This window comes from Choloepus didactylus, chromosome 10 (genome assembly GCF_015220235.1).
Source record: "Choloepus didactylus isolate mChoDid1 chromosome 10, mChoDid1.pri, whole genome shotgun sequence".
NCBI classification, from domain to species: domain Eukaryota; kingdom Metazoa; phylum Chordata; class Mammalia; order Pilosa; family Megalonychidae; genus Choloepus; species Choloepus didactylus.
In genome coordinates this window covers 88,244,600-88,257,176 of record NC_051316.1, presented here as the reverse complement: position 1 = coordinate 88,257,176, position 12,577 = coordinate 88,244,600, and the positions used below count along the sequence as shown (strand labels likewise).

The following is a 12,577-nucleotide window of genomic DNA, read 5'->3' as shown; positions in this document are numbered from 1 at the left end:
CACTGGGCACCGGGACCAAAGGTCCACAGAACTACAGAGCCAAGAGGTCCCTAAAATAGCATCTGAATGCAGCCTGCTTGCCAGCCAGGCCCCACATGGGTCTAACAGGCTCTGGGTTCAAATCCTGGCTTTGCCACTATGTAGTGGCGTAAAAGGGGGTGCGGTTCTTTAGGCCTGTTTCCTCCTCAGTGAAATGGGGATAGCAGTTCTATGTCTGGAGTAGTTAGGAGGATCCAACGAGACAACTCAGGTCATGAACAGGGGCCCCTGTAAGTACTTGTGAAAACCGTTAGCTGTAACTACTGCTGCCCCACTGCCAACCCATTGTTACTCTCGGCCTCCATGCCTGTTCTCTAGTTCTGACTCAGTCGTTCCTCTGGAAAGTCTTTCTTCACCCTTCAGTCTGTACATGCCTTTGGGCCCACGCTAGTGCTGGCACTGTGCATGACGTCCTTGTGCCTGTCCTGAGTGTTGAGACCTGCAACCCTGGGGTGCCCTGACATGTGTCCCCTGCCCCCTGGAACAAATGTTGGAGCACCCAGTGACGGAGAACTCCCTCCGTTCCAAGGCAGGTGGAGCTGGGGGAAATGCTGCCCAAACTGAGCTGCGCGCACTCCTGGGGATTCGACCACCCCAACCCGTCTCTCCGCACCAGGTAAACAGCATCTCGGGCTTCCACGGCCGCCAGGTGGCCCAGGGTTGTTTTGGTGGTGGTTATTGAAGGCATTTTCTGGAGAAGAATTTTGTTCTCGATGGTGACTTCAGTGGCTCTGATTCCTGGCCACTTCCTACGAACAAATATGCATGTGAAAGTCCCACAGTCTCACAGTTCCCCTGCCAACCCTGGTAGTAAAGCATAGCATTTCTTTTTCTTCTTTTTTTAAAAATGTTAATGGCTTTAACTGTCTTAAATCAAGGAAAAGAAAAATCCTGCAGAATATTTGCACTTCAAATTCCCTGTTTCGTATTTCCATACTGTTTTAATCAATGGTCATAAACAGTCTTGGGTACTGGGTGGAGAATGGCAATGCCACACCTCTGTAGTCAGCCACATCTGGGCCTTGGGCAAGTTCCTTCCCTTTTAGCCCTAGTCTCCTCACAGGTAAAATGGAGATGACAACAAAACCTTTCTTACATAGAAGTAACGTGCCAAACACCTGACTTGGTGCCTGGCACATGGTAGGAGCTCAAAAACGGGAGCTGTCATCAGCGTCAGCATCCGCATTACATTACATCACGAGGGTCCTGCCCAGCTGAGAGCAGACTCTTCCATCTGGCTACCAGGGCAGTCTGCCAGCCAGGCGGCAGTCATGCCCCGGGCCCATTTTTCCCACTGTGCTGTAAACCCCACAGCTGAGAACAGTGCTGGGCAAGTCATTGCTTTGCTGCTTCTTCCAGAGTTGCATTCTTGGAGCACCGGGAACACTTCGATAGCTCATACTGCACATGACGGATGGCTAGAGTGGTTCACAGTGCCACTGGCGACTCGAGGGAGGGAGGCTGTGACAGGCCCTCTTTTCTTTGTGGGACCCTTTGTTGGGTCCTTAACAAGTGAAGTAACAGCTATTGAGCTCTCAGTATGTACCAGGGGCGCCCCAAGTACAATCTCATTGAACTCGTCTTCCTACCATGCAAGGGAGGTGGCTGCTATCCCTGCTCACAGATGAGGAAACCGGGGTGCCGAATGGTAACACCTTTCCAGGGCTACCAGGACCTTCTGACTTCAGAGCCCACATCCCTAACCACTCTGAACCCTCCCCCTGCCCCCAGCAAACGGCAGTCATTCAGAATGCTCCTCCGTGCCCTCCACTCTCACCTGCTCCCCCGCTCAATCAGGGGCTTCTCTCGTTCCTCCTCCAGGGACAGCCCAGCAAGTTTCCTCCGGATCAGGACCGATGTTCTCTGCCTGGGGGGCTCCATATCTGGGCAGACAAGAGACAGGTTCCTGATTGTGGCCTTACTTACCGCCTCAGAGCAGATGGACTCCATCTGATCTTACTTTTAGGGAAATGAGGGCCCTCTCCCTTCCTTCCTACTTGGAATCTTGGGCAGGAGACAGAGCCCCCTCCTACCCAGAAGCTGAAGGTGCCAGATATGGTGTAGTGGTGGCAGCAGGGGTCACTGCTAGCACAGTGCTTTGGGACCTGTTCCCAGCTCCAAAGTCCCAAGCCTGCTGCTCTTACCTTCCCGCAGCCTCTGTGAACCATCTAATAAGCTTCTAAAGCCCCTTTCTGCTTACACTAGCTCATGCAGGTTCTGCTGTTTGCAACTAAAAACTTCAACTGGAATGAACACACATGAGGTTGTCCCCCTAACTTACCGACTAGCTCTCAAATGGCCTAAAAGAAAGGGGCTTCACACTTGGAGTCAGAGTGAGCAGCCCAGGAGTGCCGTAACCTACAGCACAGTCTGCTGTGGGTGGCAGGGTCATTTGGAATCTGGTGCAAATTGTGCTCAGAAACCTGGTTGATGGAGCAGGCAGAGGATGGTGAACTTGCTGGGCCTGGTATCGGGGGTCTTCTTGGTTCTGCAGTTTACTCCAAGCCACGGCCATCCTCTCCACTGCCCCCTTCTCTGCCTCCCCTCTCTTAGGTCTCAACCCCAACTTCTCTAAAGCCCCTGCTTCCCCAAACAAGGCTCAAACTTGACATAGAGACCTCTGTTAGTGGCAATTGTGGCCAATACCTTAAAAATGTGTATACATTTTGACTGAATAATTCCACTTCTAGGAATCCATCCTAAAAACATAGATATTTATGGACACAGATGTACCCTCCAGCATGGAAGCAAAAAATTGGAAATGGCTCAACGTGCATTAGCAGGGGACTGCTTAGCAAATTAAATGCAGAGACATTTAAAAATCAGCTTACATAAAGAGGAAATGCCCCGTAATCCTCCCTCCCCATTTTGAATTTATTTGGCTATAATAAACATTTATTATCTTTGTAATAAAACTTTAAAAAAATAAAAATAATGCATTTTAATTACTTAATAGATTAGTGATAACTGGATAACATTTAATATGTGATTTAAGTCTTCTGTAAATATAAAAGTAATACATACATTAAAAAATTTTAAACATCACCTAATGGGGAAGAAAAGCTTTTGAAAGTCTCCTGTAACTCCGCCCACAGAGGTGATCATCATGAATGGTTTGGCATGTATCTCTCCAGCTCTGTCTCTCCCATTCTCTCTCTGACTCTGTCTTTCTCTTAACACACATTCATGTACACATATGCATGTATATGTCATATATATGTTTTTTTATGGGTTCCTAGGTACATACTGTTTGTTGATTTGCTTTTTCACATGATCGTATTGCTTGAAGTCTTTCCATGTCAGCAAGTATGGACCTACTGCAGCCACTCTGACAGCTGTACAGCATTCAATTGTCTATTTGTACCATAATTTATTTATCCAATCCCCTGTAAATGGATATTCATGTTGTTCCCGATTCTTTATTTCAAACAGCCCTGTGATGACTAGTTTTGAAAATATATTTTTGAAAAACTGTGCAAATATTTCTGTTGGATACATGCCTAGGATTAGAACTGCTAGGACACAGGTGTATGTGTCTAGAGCTTTGATAGGTACTGCCAAACGATTCTCCAAGACAGCTTAGAGAAAAGCTAACTTTCATTAACACTTTCTCTGACTTATAGGTTATTAGGAACACTTTTTCCAGTTCGTGATTTATCTTTCAAGCTCACATTTTTTTGGTTTTGGTCACAGAAAAGTGACAGTCATTTCCTTTATGGCTTCTGGCTCTCATGTCATACTTAGAAAAGCCATCCCTACTCCAGATTATGAAAATTTTTACTGCTAGGGTTTTAATTTTTAAGTATAACATTGATCCATCTGGGATTTGTCTTTTTAATAAAACATATTATTTTTAGTGAAAACAAAATCTAATCAGTCACCTCAATGGAAGAATCTGACCTCTGGTAGAGTTTGGTGCAAAGCAGACTATTCCCCACCCCCAACCAGCCCCACTGACCCCCTGGTCCAGGGCAAGAGGCTGGCCCTGCTGCTTACTTGCCGTCTGGATGTCATCAATGGTGACCACTTCATCCAACTGCAGCAGGAATTTCTCTGTGAAGGTGGCCAAGCTGGTTATGAAAAGCCAGCTGTTTTTCCTGGTGATTTCCTGGAGGAAACATGGGTGAGTCCCAGTGCTGCAGGGAGAGGAAGTCCCTCAAAAGGCAGTCTGAGGAAGGGGCTGGGTGCACTCTGGGCGGCTGAGACAGGGCCATTGGGTCAGTTGTGTCCGGAGTTAAACCAGCATCTGGCCCTCTGCCACAAGGCATCTCCCGAGAGTCATTTGGCTTAAAGATAAGAAATGACTCAGAAATGACCAAGGGACTCAGACATTTCACAGAAGAGGAAATAAAACTAGTCATGGATCTTGGACAAAAAATATTCTTCTTTTTCATAGTTTTGTAATTAATAAATTTAGAAATCAAGGAAACGCAAGTTAAGACAGCCAATAATGACCACTTTCACCTAAAAGACTTGCCCATTTTTATGCCCTGCTGTGGTGGGGGTGCCAGTAAGAGCCATGCTCAGTACTGGGGGGTAGGGAGGGCTGTAAATTGGCAACGTTTCAGGCCTCAGAGTGAAGACTTGGGGAGCCAATGGCACCACTGACCTCCAGCTTCTCCCTGTTCACCCCAATGATATTATCTAGCTCTTGCTGCCTCTTCTCTTCCTCTTGGCATAGAGACTCCATTTCTTGAGCATTTGAGGGGTGTCCAAGATTTGGATGGAGCTTCTGGGCATTTTCTTCCTTCAATCAAACAATCCATAAATCAGCAGGGATTTTGATCAGGTCTTGGGGTCAGGACCACAAAATCACTGGTCTATGTCGTTTGCCAATTACAGCCGCAACCAGACTGAAATGGTCCCTGACCTGGGTGCCAGAGGGGCTGTCGGTGGGCAGAGGAGCAGTAGAGAAGGCAAGATGCGGGCATGGCTGGAGCTGATTCTGAAAATTGGGTAGTATCTGCTCCAGCACAATCAGGGTTTTAGTCCAACAAAATCAGTAGCATCCATGTCCCACAGGCTTCAAAGACTTTAGGAAATCATCATTGCTCTCAATGTGACCATCATCCCACTGACACCAGCAGACCCACCTAAGCAATCCAAGGAATTCGGTGAGTGACTTCTATGAAGACACTGTTGGCTCAGTTCTCGTTTCTCCAACACCTTGCATCCCTCAGCCCACATCCAAAATCCCAAGCCTGGCCCACCTTCTCAGGAACTTGGCCCTGCATATGTCCTGTCTCCAGTTCTGAACTCCCCAAATCCCTGGTCCTGGAGTAGGGGTACCTGGCCCCGGGACCCTCACCTTAGCTTTCTCCAGCTGCTTCTGCTGCTCCTGGAACTGCCCCTGGATCTCTTCAACAGAGGCACAAAACTTCTTCCAGTGGTGATCCTTGAACTTCTCCATCACCAGCCAACACACCTGGGGCAACAGCTCCTCAAATCTTCTCAGCTGGCCCCGTAATTCTGCAGGAATCAGAGGTGGGGGCACAGGGGAGAGGACATGACAGAATCAAGTTGCTGAGGTGATCTCATCAATGAAGGCCCAAAGCAGTTTCCCAATGGAAAAGACTTGGTCTACAAAGTAGTAATAGCTATTCCATCAGAAGGGGGTCCTATGGTCAAATTAATGTAGAAAATACTGAGTTAGACAAGTTCAAAGGGCTTCTCTTCCTCTATACTCTGCAAGACTGGTCAGCTCATTTAAGATGCATTGTGTCTTTTAGCAGTTCTGGAAAGTCCTCAGCCCTTATCTCTTCAAATATTGACTCACCCTTAGACTCTTTCCTCTTCCTCTGGACATCCAAAAATCCATGTGTTAGACCTCTTTCATCTACACCTCTTCACCTTTCTCCCTTGTGTTCATTTTTCTGTGCTGTCTGTGCTTCATTCTGGATATTTTCTTCAGCTATAACTTCCAGGTAACTGATTCTACCTTCAGCTGTGTGTAATGTGGTAGTAAAGTCATCCATAATTTTAAAATTTCAATTATTTTGTTTTTCCTTTATAGAAACTCTATTTGGCTCTTTCTCATATATACTTGGTCATTTTAATAGTCTCCTGCTTCTCACTTGTGTTTTCAATTCCCTCCTTTATTTAACTATAATATGTATATTAATTTTTATTCTGGGTCTGTCTGATACTCTTAATATATAAAGTCTTTGCTGGTCTGATCCTGCCACCTCTTGCTCAAGGTTCCTTGTTTCTTCGTGTTTGTTTTTACTCTGAACTCTCTTCTTGGCATTTTATTTATGGGAATTCATGGAGGCCTGGAGTTGAGGGTGGGTTTCTCTAGAGAGGACTTGCGTGTGTCTTTACCAAGCATCTGAGCAAACTAAATGAAGGTCATTTTAAACCAAAGTGAGAGCTTGAGGTTTCTGGATGAACTATAAACTGTGAATTAAGATTTAGAAACCATATAAGGGTTGGTTTCTAGTTATTAATTCTCACTGGAGTTTTTTTGTGGTTTTTTTTTTTTTGTTTTTCTTCCTCTTTACCTAGTACCAGGGTTAGTGATTCTGGTCCAGAGCCCTGTGGGGTCCTGGTTTTATGTCTCCTTTTAGAATTCTCTCCTTAGGTGGCCCTAGGCTGTGTCTTCTGTTCCCAATTCCCTGCAGGTCATGAAAACAGAAGCTCAAGCTCACCTGGAGTAAGCAAGTGCCCTTACAGTAAAAGTGGGTTACTGCTTAATTTCTTTAATAGGATTCCTATTTTATTTTCATTTACTTTTTGGACATTATTTTCTACTTTGTACCTAGCTTATCAATACATTTAAAAGACGTCACAAAAATATTTTATCTAGCATTCTTACATGTTTTCATTGGGAAAATTGTTCAGGATACATGGACTGACAAACCTTGGCAAATGGAAATCTCTATTTAGTATGAATTGTGAATATACCACAGGGGGACATAATCTGCAGCATTTCCTAATGTTTTTTTTTTTTTTTTTGAGACTTTCATATAGGATTGGATCCCACTGAGTTCACTTGGGAAAATTTGAGCTAGAGAAACAAAATAGTTAGTAGTTTCAATTCCAGTCATTCAACAACCACGTAATAAATGCTGCCACTGATTACTTTCCCTGTGTATGGCAGGTCTGTGCAAGGGGGCTGAGTCATAAAAACAACTTCTATGGTAGGTGTTTTGAGCTCCAGTTTATTGATAAGGAAACTGAGGCTCTGAGAGGCAAGGTGACTTGCCCAAGGTCATATGGCTGGAAGAAGGCAGGGAGAAGGCAGTGCAGGGTCTTGAACCAGCATTGGCTGGCTCCTAATCCTCTCCTCCTTCTACCATGCCACCTCTCAACCAACAGCAGGCCTGTGATGGGCTCTGGGGCTCCCTCATTAGAAGAAGGATAATTAGGACTTAACAATTGCATAAAAGCACATACGGCTGTGGACAAAGATAGCAGAGGGTCATGGAGAATGGACATGGTGGTGGGACTGTGGGGGTGTTTTCACAGCTCCTTTATGTCATTATAATAAATATAAATGGCAAGACGCATTCAATTGCCCATTCTTTGGTCCCTGTTCTTCACTAGGCTGAGTCTACCAGGTTTATCATAGCCCAGCACAGGCTAGGCAGATAGTAGGTACTTAACAAATATCTGTGGAAGGAACAAGCTATTTTTAGTGGTACACTATATTTTTCAAGAAAAGTAGACTTTTTTGTTGTTGTTTATCTCCTGTTAAATTCCAAGTTTTTGGCTTTTCACAAGGAGCACTTATCTGCCTCCCCCAGTGATCTCCAGGTCAGAACTATATTTTCTAGGCAGTGAGGCCCCCTCCTAGCTCCATTGGCCACTGGCCTCATGCCACACTGCACAACCTGCCTGCCTGCTGCACTCACCTATGAGGCAGGAGTTGTGGTACTCGTCTGTCTGGCTTTGGTACTCTAGGATCTTTTTGTTGATGCTCTCTGCGCACTGGTCGAAGGTTTCATACATGCAGTCAGGCCTGGTGACTGGGTGCTTCTCTTTGCGGTAAAACTCCTGCAAGAGAGGGTTTGACAGTGTGTGAGAGGACCCTCCCCATAGGACCCTGGCCCAGGCTGCTGGCACCCCCCACCCTGCTCTCATTTCAACACCCCTGTGCTGTCCCCTAGGCCAGGTTTGGTCTTCCTTCCCATCTGCCTGTTCACCACTGTCCATATTCCCAGGGCCCACCTAGCCCACCAGAGCCGGCTCTCAGTTATTTCTTGAGTGAATGAATTGCAGAATCCAAGACCCAAATACATGGAGTTTCAATTCAGTGCCTGGTTTGAGAGCTTACTATGAAGCACCAAGCCACGGGCCACAAAGATGGATGAGCCAGAGGACTCTGTCCTGGAGGACTCTAAGCCAGGACGTGGCATACAGGAAAATGCACAAATACTCTGTACTGGGTGTGCCAGAATAGGGTGCTGGGCGGCTCCTCCAGGCCCCCCCAGTGCCTGCTCCCACAGCCCATCTGTCTCCCTGTGTCCTGCTGTGCTGGTCTGCTTTCTTGCTGGGGGCTGGGCTCCTTGAGGACAGAGGCTGGGCTTGTTCCTCTTGGGACATCCAGTACGTGACCTACAGCTGGTGTCCAGTAAACGTGGGGAATGAATGAATGAATAAGTGAATGAATGCCAAGTGAATGAGGTTTGATTTCTAGGATGAAAAAGCACCCCACGAGGTGACAGACCTGGTAGCCATGATAGTGGCTGGAGGAACCCCCATCCTCATTCCTCCCCACCACCACTGCCATTATCTGCAGACCTTAGGAGGCAGAGGCAGCTGGGAAAGTGTGGCCAGTGGCTGGCAGAAGGGCAGGCAAAGGCCTGCAAGCGCTGGCCCTCACCTCAGTGATGGCCAGCAGCTGCTCGTTGCTCTCCCAGAGGAGGGACAGGATGATCCCTTTAAAATGGCTGCAAAACAATGAAGGAGACCCATGAGGGGCCTTGTGTAGACATACCAACGTGGACAGAACCAAACAGGTCCCTTCTGAGCACTAAGCTGCCCAGCCAGAATTGGAGTTGGACAAGACATCTGATGCCCAAGATGTTCCTACCTAACATTTCTTTTCGTCACGTTTAATGCTTCTTGTAAGTAACAACCTGGGTTTGGGTCCTTTCAAGCTTTCTGTTCTATTTTGATCTTACTTCAACCTCATGTTATTACTTACCCCTGCCCCAAGGCTTTTGGACATGCTAGTTCCTCTCCAGAAAACACTGCTCATTTCTTCCGGGTCATGTTCATTCCTTTTCTTCCTCAGATCCCAGTTCAGTGCTACTTTCTGACCACCTAGTTCTGATGCTCTCCGAGTACACAAATGCCCACAGGCAGATTTGGGATTGTGTGATGGGCTGATTCACCTCCATTTCTCCCAGCAGACTACAAAGTCCACGAGGACAAGGACTGTGTGTGTCTGGTTTTTGCTCACAGTGGACTCCCAAGCCCCAGTGCATGGCCGGCACCTGCCAGGGCCCCAGCATTTGTTGAAAGAAGAAACAATGATTTTTTATAAATGTTGATAAAATGGACAGTACTTCATGTAGGACCAAACATCGTCCTTACAATCCTGGCCTTTGGGCAGCCTGCACGTGCACCAGGGCTTCACTGAGCAGATTCACACAGACCCAGTAGATATTCCAGTGCAGTTAGGTCACTGTTCCAAGAGGCCAGGTGAAGTAAGGGACAGATGCACAAGAACTGCTTGTACTCTTAGCTTTTCATGATCTCTAATTATAAAGTGCTGCACAGACTGCTATACATACACATCACTGTTGGTCAAATCTCTAAAATATAAATATATAGGTCATTCGATCTTTTCATTTTAAAATTAATTCATCATAATTAAAGAAATTAGAAACACAAAGAGGAAAAACTAATTCCAAGAAAAGTTAATTATTTAGAGACAATCATGGTTGACATTTTAGCGTATTTTCTTCTGCTATTATTTCAGGCTTTTAAAAATTCGTCATAACTAGATTATTGTATATTTGATAGTCCATTTTGCTGGTTCACTGTGCTATGATAGGATTTTAAATGGCTGTGTAACACCATCATGTATGTATGCAATACAGTTTACTGAAGCAATCCCCTATTTTTTGGACCTTTAGAGTTTTTTTTTTTCTATTTTTAACTAGCATAAAAAGTATTGCATAGAATATCTTTGTGCAAGAAGTTTTTTCTTCTTGGTAAGATTATTTCCTTGGGAGAGAGAACTGAAAAGTTGTGCCAAAGGCATGATTTTTATGGCTTTTACTATACCTTGGCAAACTGCTTTCTGGAAAGATCGCACACTGTTGACCTCCCACCCACAGTGTGTGGGAGACACCATCTCCATTCTCCCCCACCACCCCAGCTAAGAACTTCCACTAAAATCCATCCATGGACTGGTTATTCTCAGGCCATACATGGAATGGATGTGCTCAACTTTCATTTCTTTGCATCCTAATGAAGCTGAGTGTATCCCCATGTGTTTATGTCAAATATATTTCCTTCTTTGGGTGTAGTCTCTTCAAACTTTCCCCTCTTCCTACTGCATTCTCACAGTTTCCTTAGCAATTTGCTGGGTCCCAATTTGAAAAGGACCCGATCCCTTGCTGGTCTTATTTACTAGAAATGTTTTTCAGCTGGTTGTTATTGAACTTTAATTTGCATTTTAACCCAGAGATGTTTAAAAATTTATTTGCCTAAATTTCCCGTCTTGTCCCTTACAATTTCATCTAATGCTGCTTAGCATGGTGATCCTGCATGACTGAAGGGAGCCCTGCGTGAGTTGTGGAACTCGCTGGATCCTCCTCACGTCTCTTAGAGGATGCTTTTCTACCCACTGTGCAGCGGGGGAGACTGAGGCTTGGGCAGATATCACTTAGGTGGGATCCCAATGTGGGGATACAAATTGGTCTGGCTCTATTTTCTGAGAGCAATTAACCACTGTGCTATGCCAGGAAAACTCTCCCTATTTGGAAATTCAGTAAATGTTTGATTAAAAAAATTTTTTTTGTTTAGCCTTGATTTTTTTTTAAAAAAAAATCAATAAACAAACTGTGATACATTCATACCCTGGAATACTATGCAGCAATAAAAAAGAAGGAACTACTGAAACCATGGTACTATAACTCATAACAACCTTGGAAATTTCCTATTTATCTACTTGTTAATTCATACTTTGAAAGATATTACCTTTTGGTATATGTTATATTTCATAATAAGGAAATAATTGAAACTGTGGAACTGTAACCTATACTATTCTTGAAATTTGCTAAGTACTTGTTAAATTGCACTTGGCAAGTTATCACTTCTATATATATATGTTATATTCTGCAATAAAAATATGATAAAATTAACAAAAAGGAAGGAACTATTGATACACACAGCATCTTGGATGAAGCTCAAGGGTAATAGGCTGGGTGAAAAAAATCAATCTCAAAAATCACATACTGTATGAGTCCATTTATGTAACATTCTTGAAATGACAAAATTATAGGGATGGAGCACAGATATGTGGCTGCCCAGAGTTAGGAATGGTGAGGGGCAGGTGTGCTTCTAAAGGGATAGCATGAGGGAGAGCTTTATGTGATGGAATAGTTCTGCATCTTGATTGTGATGGTGGTTACATGGATCTATGTGTGTGATAAAATGATGAAAAACTATAAAAAAATATCTACAGTCAAGGCTTTAATGGCAAAGGAATATCTTTGGTGTGCGGGAGGAGGGAGTGTCTAGCAGCTGGCTGGTACCTGACTGGCAGGGATGTGTGCCTGCTTCTGGGCCGCCTAGTGTAGCAGCCGCACTTCCCTATAGATAAGACCCATGGGACAGAAGGGCTAATGGGAAAGGGGCACTGACAGTGGGTTCCATAATTAGAGGGAGTGGAGGCTTCCTTTGTAGACCTTGACTTTCCCTGAGTGCTTTTAATTTCTGTATTTGAAATTTTACTTGCTTGTTTGAAATGAAGCCAAAACTGAGTGAACCAGGTTATTTTTTTAAATCACTGAAATTTAAATAAAGGAAAATAGAAATGGGGAGAAACATTGAAAATTTTACAAAAATCAAACCTCAAAGAACTGTGCTGACTTCCTACCACCTATGAAATGTGTAGCTTGGAAAATGGAAGATTTTGGTGAACATCACTCACCAAATTTAGGTGAAATGGCCTGGGACAAACTGATATTGACCCTTAACCTGTCCCCTTCCCCACCCCCTCTGTCTCTGTTTTAGTGCCAGCCCTGTTTTATTTTCCCCTCTATGGCGCTAGGTTTAGCTACTCCTTGACTGAAACAACAGGTTGAAACAGAGTTAAAGAAAAAGGCACTGGGTACTTACTTGGCTAGAGGAGGAGGCCTCTCCCCAAGCACCTGGTACTTCCTGTCTGTTCGGTTATGCCTAGAGTACCGGGTGAAGCTGTGGAACAAAGGCAGGTCAGCTCCCTGGGGACTGGGACAGACACCAACCAGATACAAGTCTCAGGGGGGCAACATGACACCCATTCCCAGGGACAAGCACTTCCTTTGTTGGTCTTATTTACTAGAAATATTTTGGGGCTGGTTGTTAACCCACCTCTGCA

General features: G+C 44.8%; 1 protein-coding gene across 7 annotated transcripts in view; it reads right to left on the bottom strand.

Annotated features, from left to right (window-relative positions):
- CCDC180 (coiled-coil domain containing 180) overlaps window positions 1-12,577 on the bottom strand; it is an 85,997-nt gene that overhangs the window by 666 nt on the left and 72,754 nt on the right. The window contains exons 31-38 of one of the 7 annotated variants that reach the window (XM_037797282.1): window positions 12,337-12,447; window positions 8,864-8,930; window positions 7,893-8,034; window positions 5,348-5,508; window positions 4,649-4,786; window positions 4,036-4,147; window positions 1,817-1,922; window positions 653-788 (exon numbers count right to left, since the gene is read on the bottom strand). In XM_037797282.1, the coding sequence (XP_037653210.1) occupies window positions 653-788; window positions 1,817-1,922; window positions 4,036-4,147; window positions 4,649-4,786; window positions 5,348-5,508; window positions 7,893-8,034; window positions 8,864-8,930; window positions 12,337-12,447 (973 nt within the window). Of the gene's footprint in view, window positions 1-652; window positions 789-1,815; window positions 1,923-4,035; window positions 4,176-4,648; window positions 4,787-5,347; window positions 5,509-7,892; window positions 8,035-8,863; window positions 8,931-12,336; window positions 12,448-12,577 lie in introns of those variants that run through there. The other 6 variants (XM_037797283.1, XM_037797284.1, XM_037797285.1 and 3 more) reach the window with 6 other exon arrangements.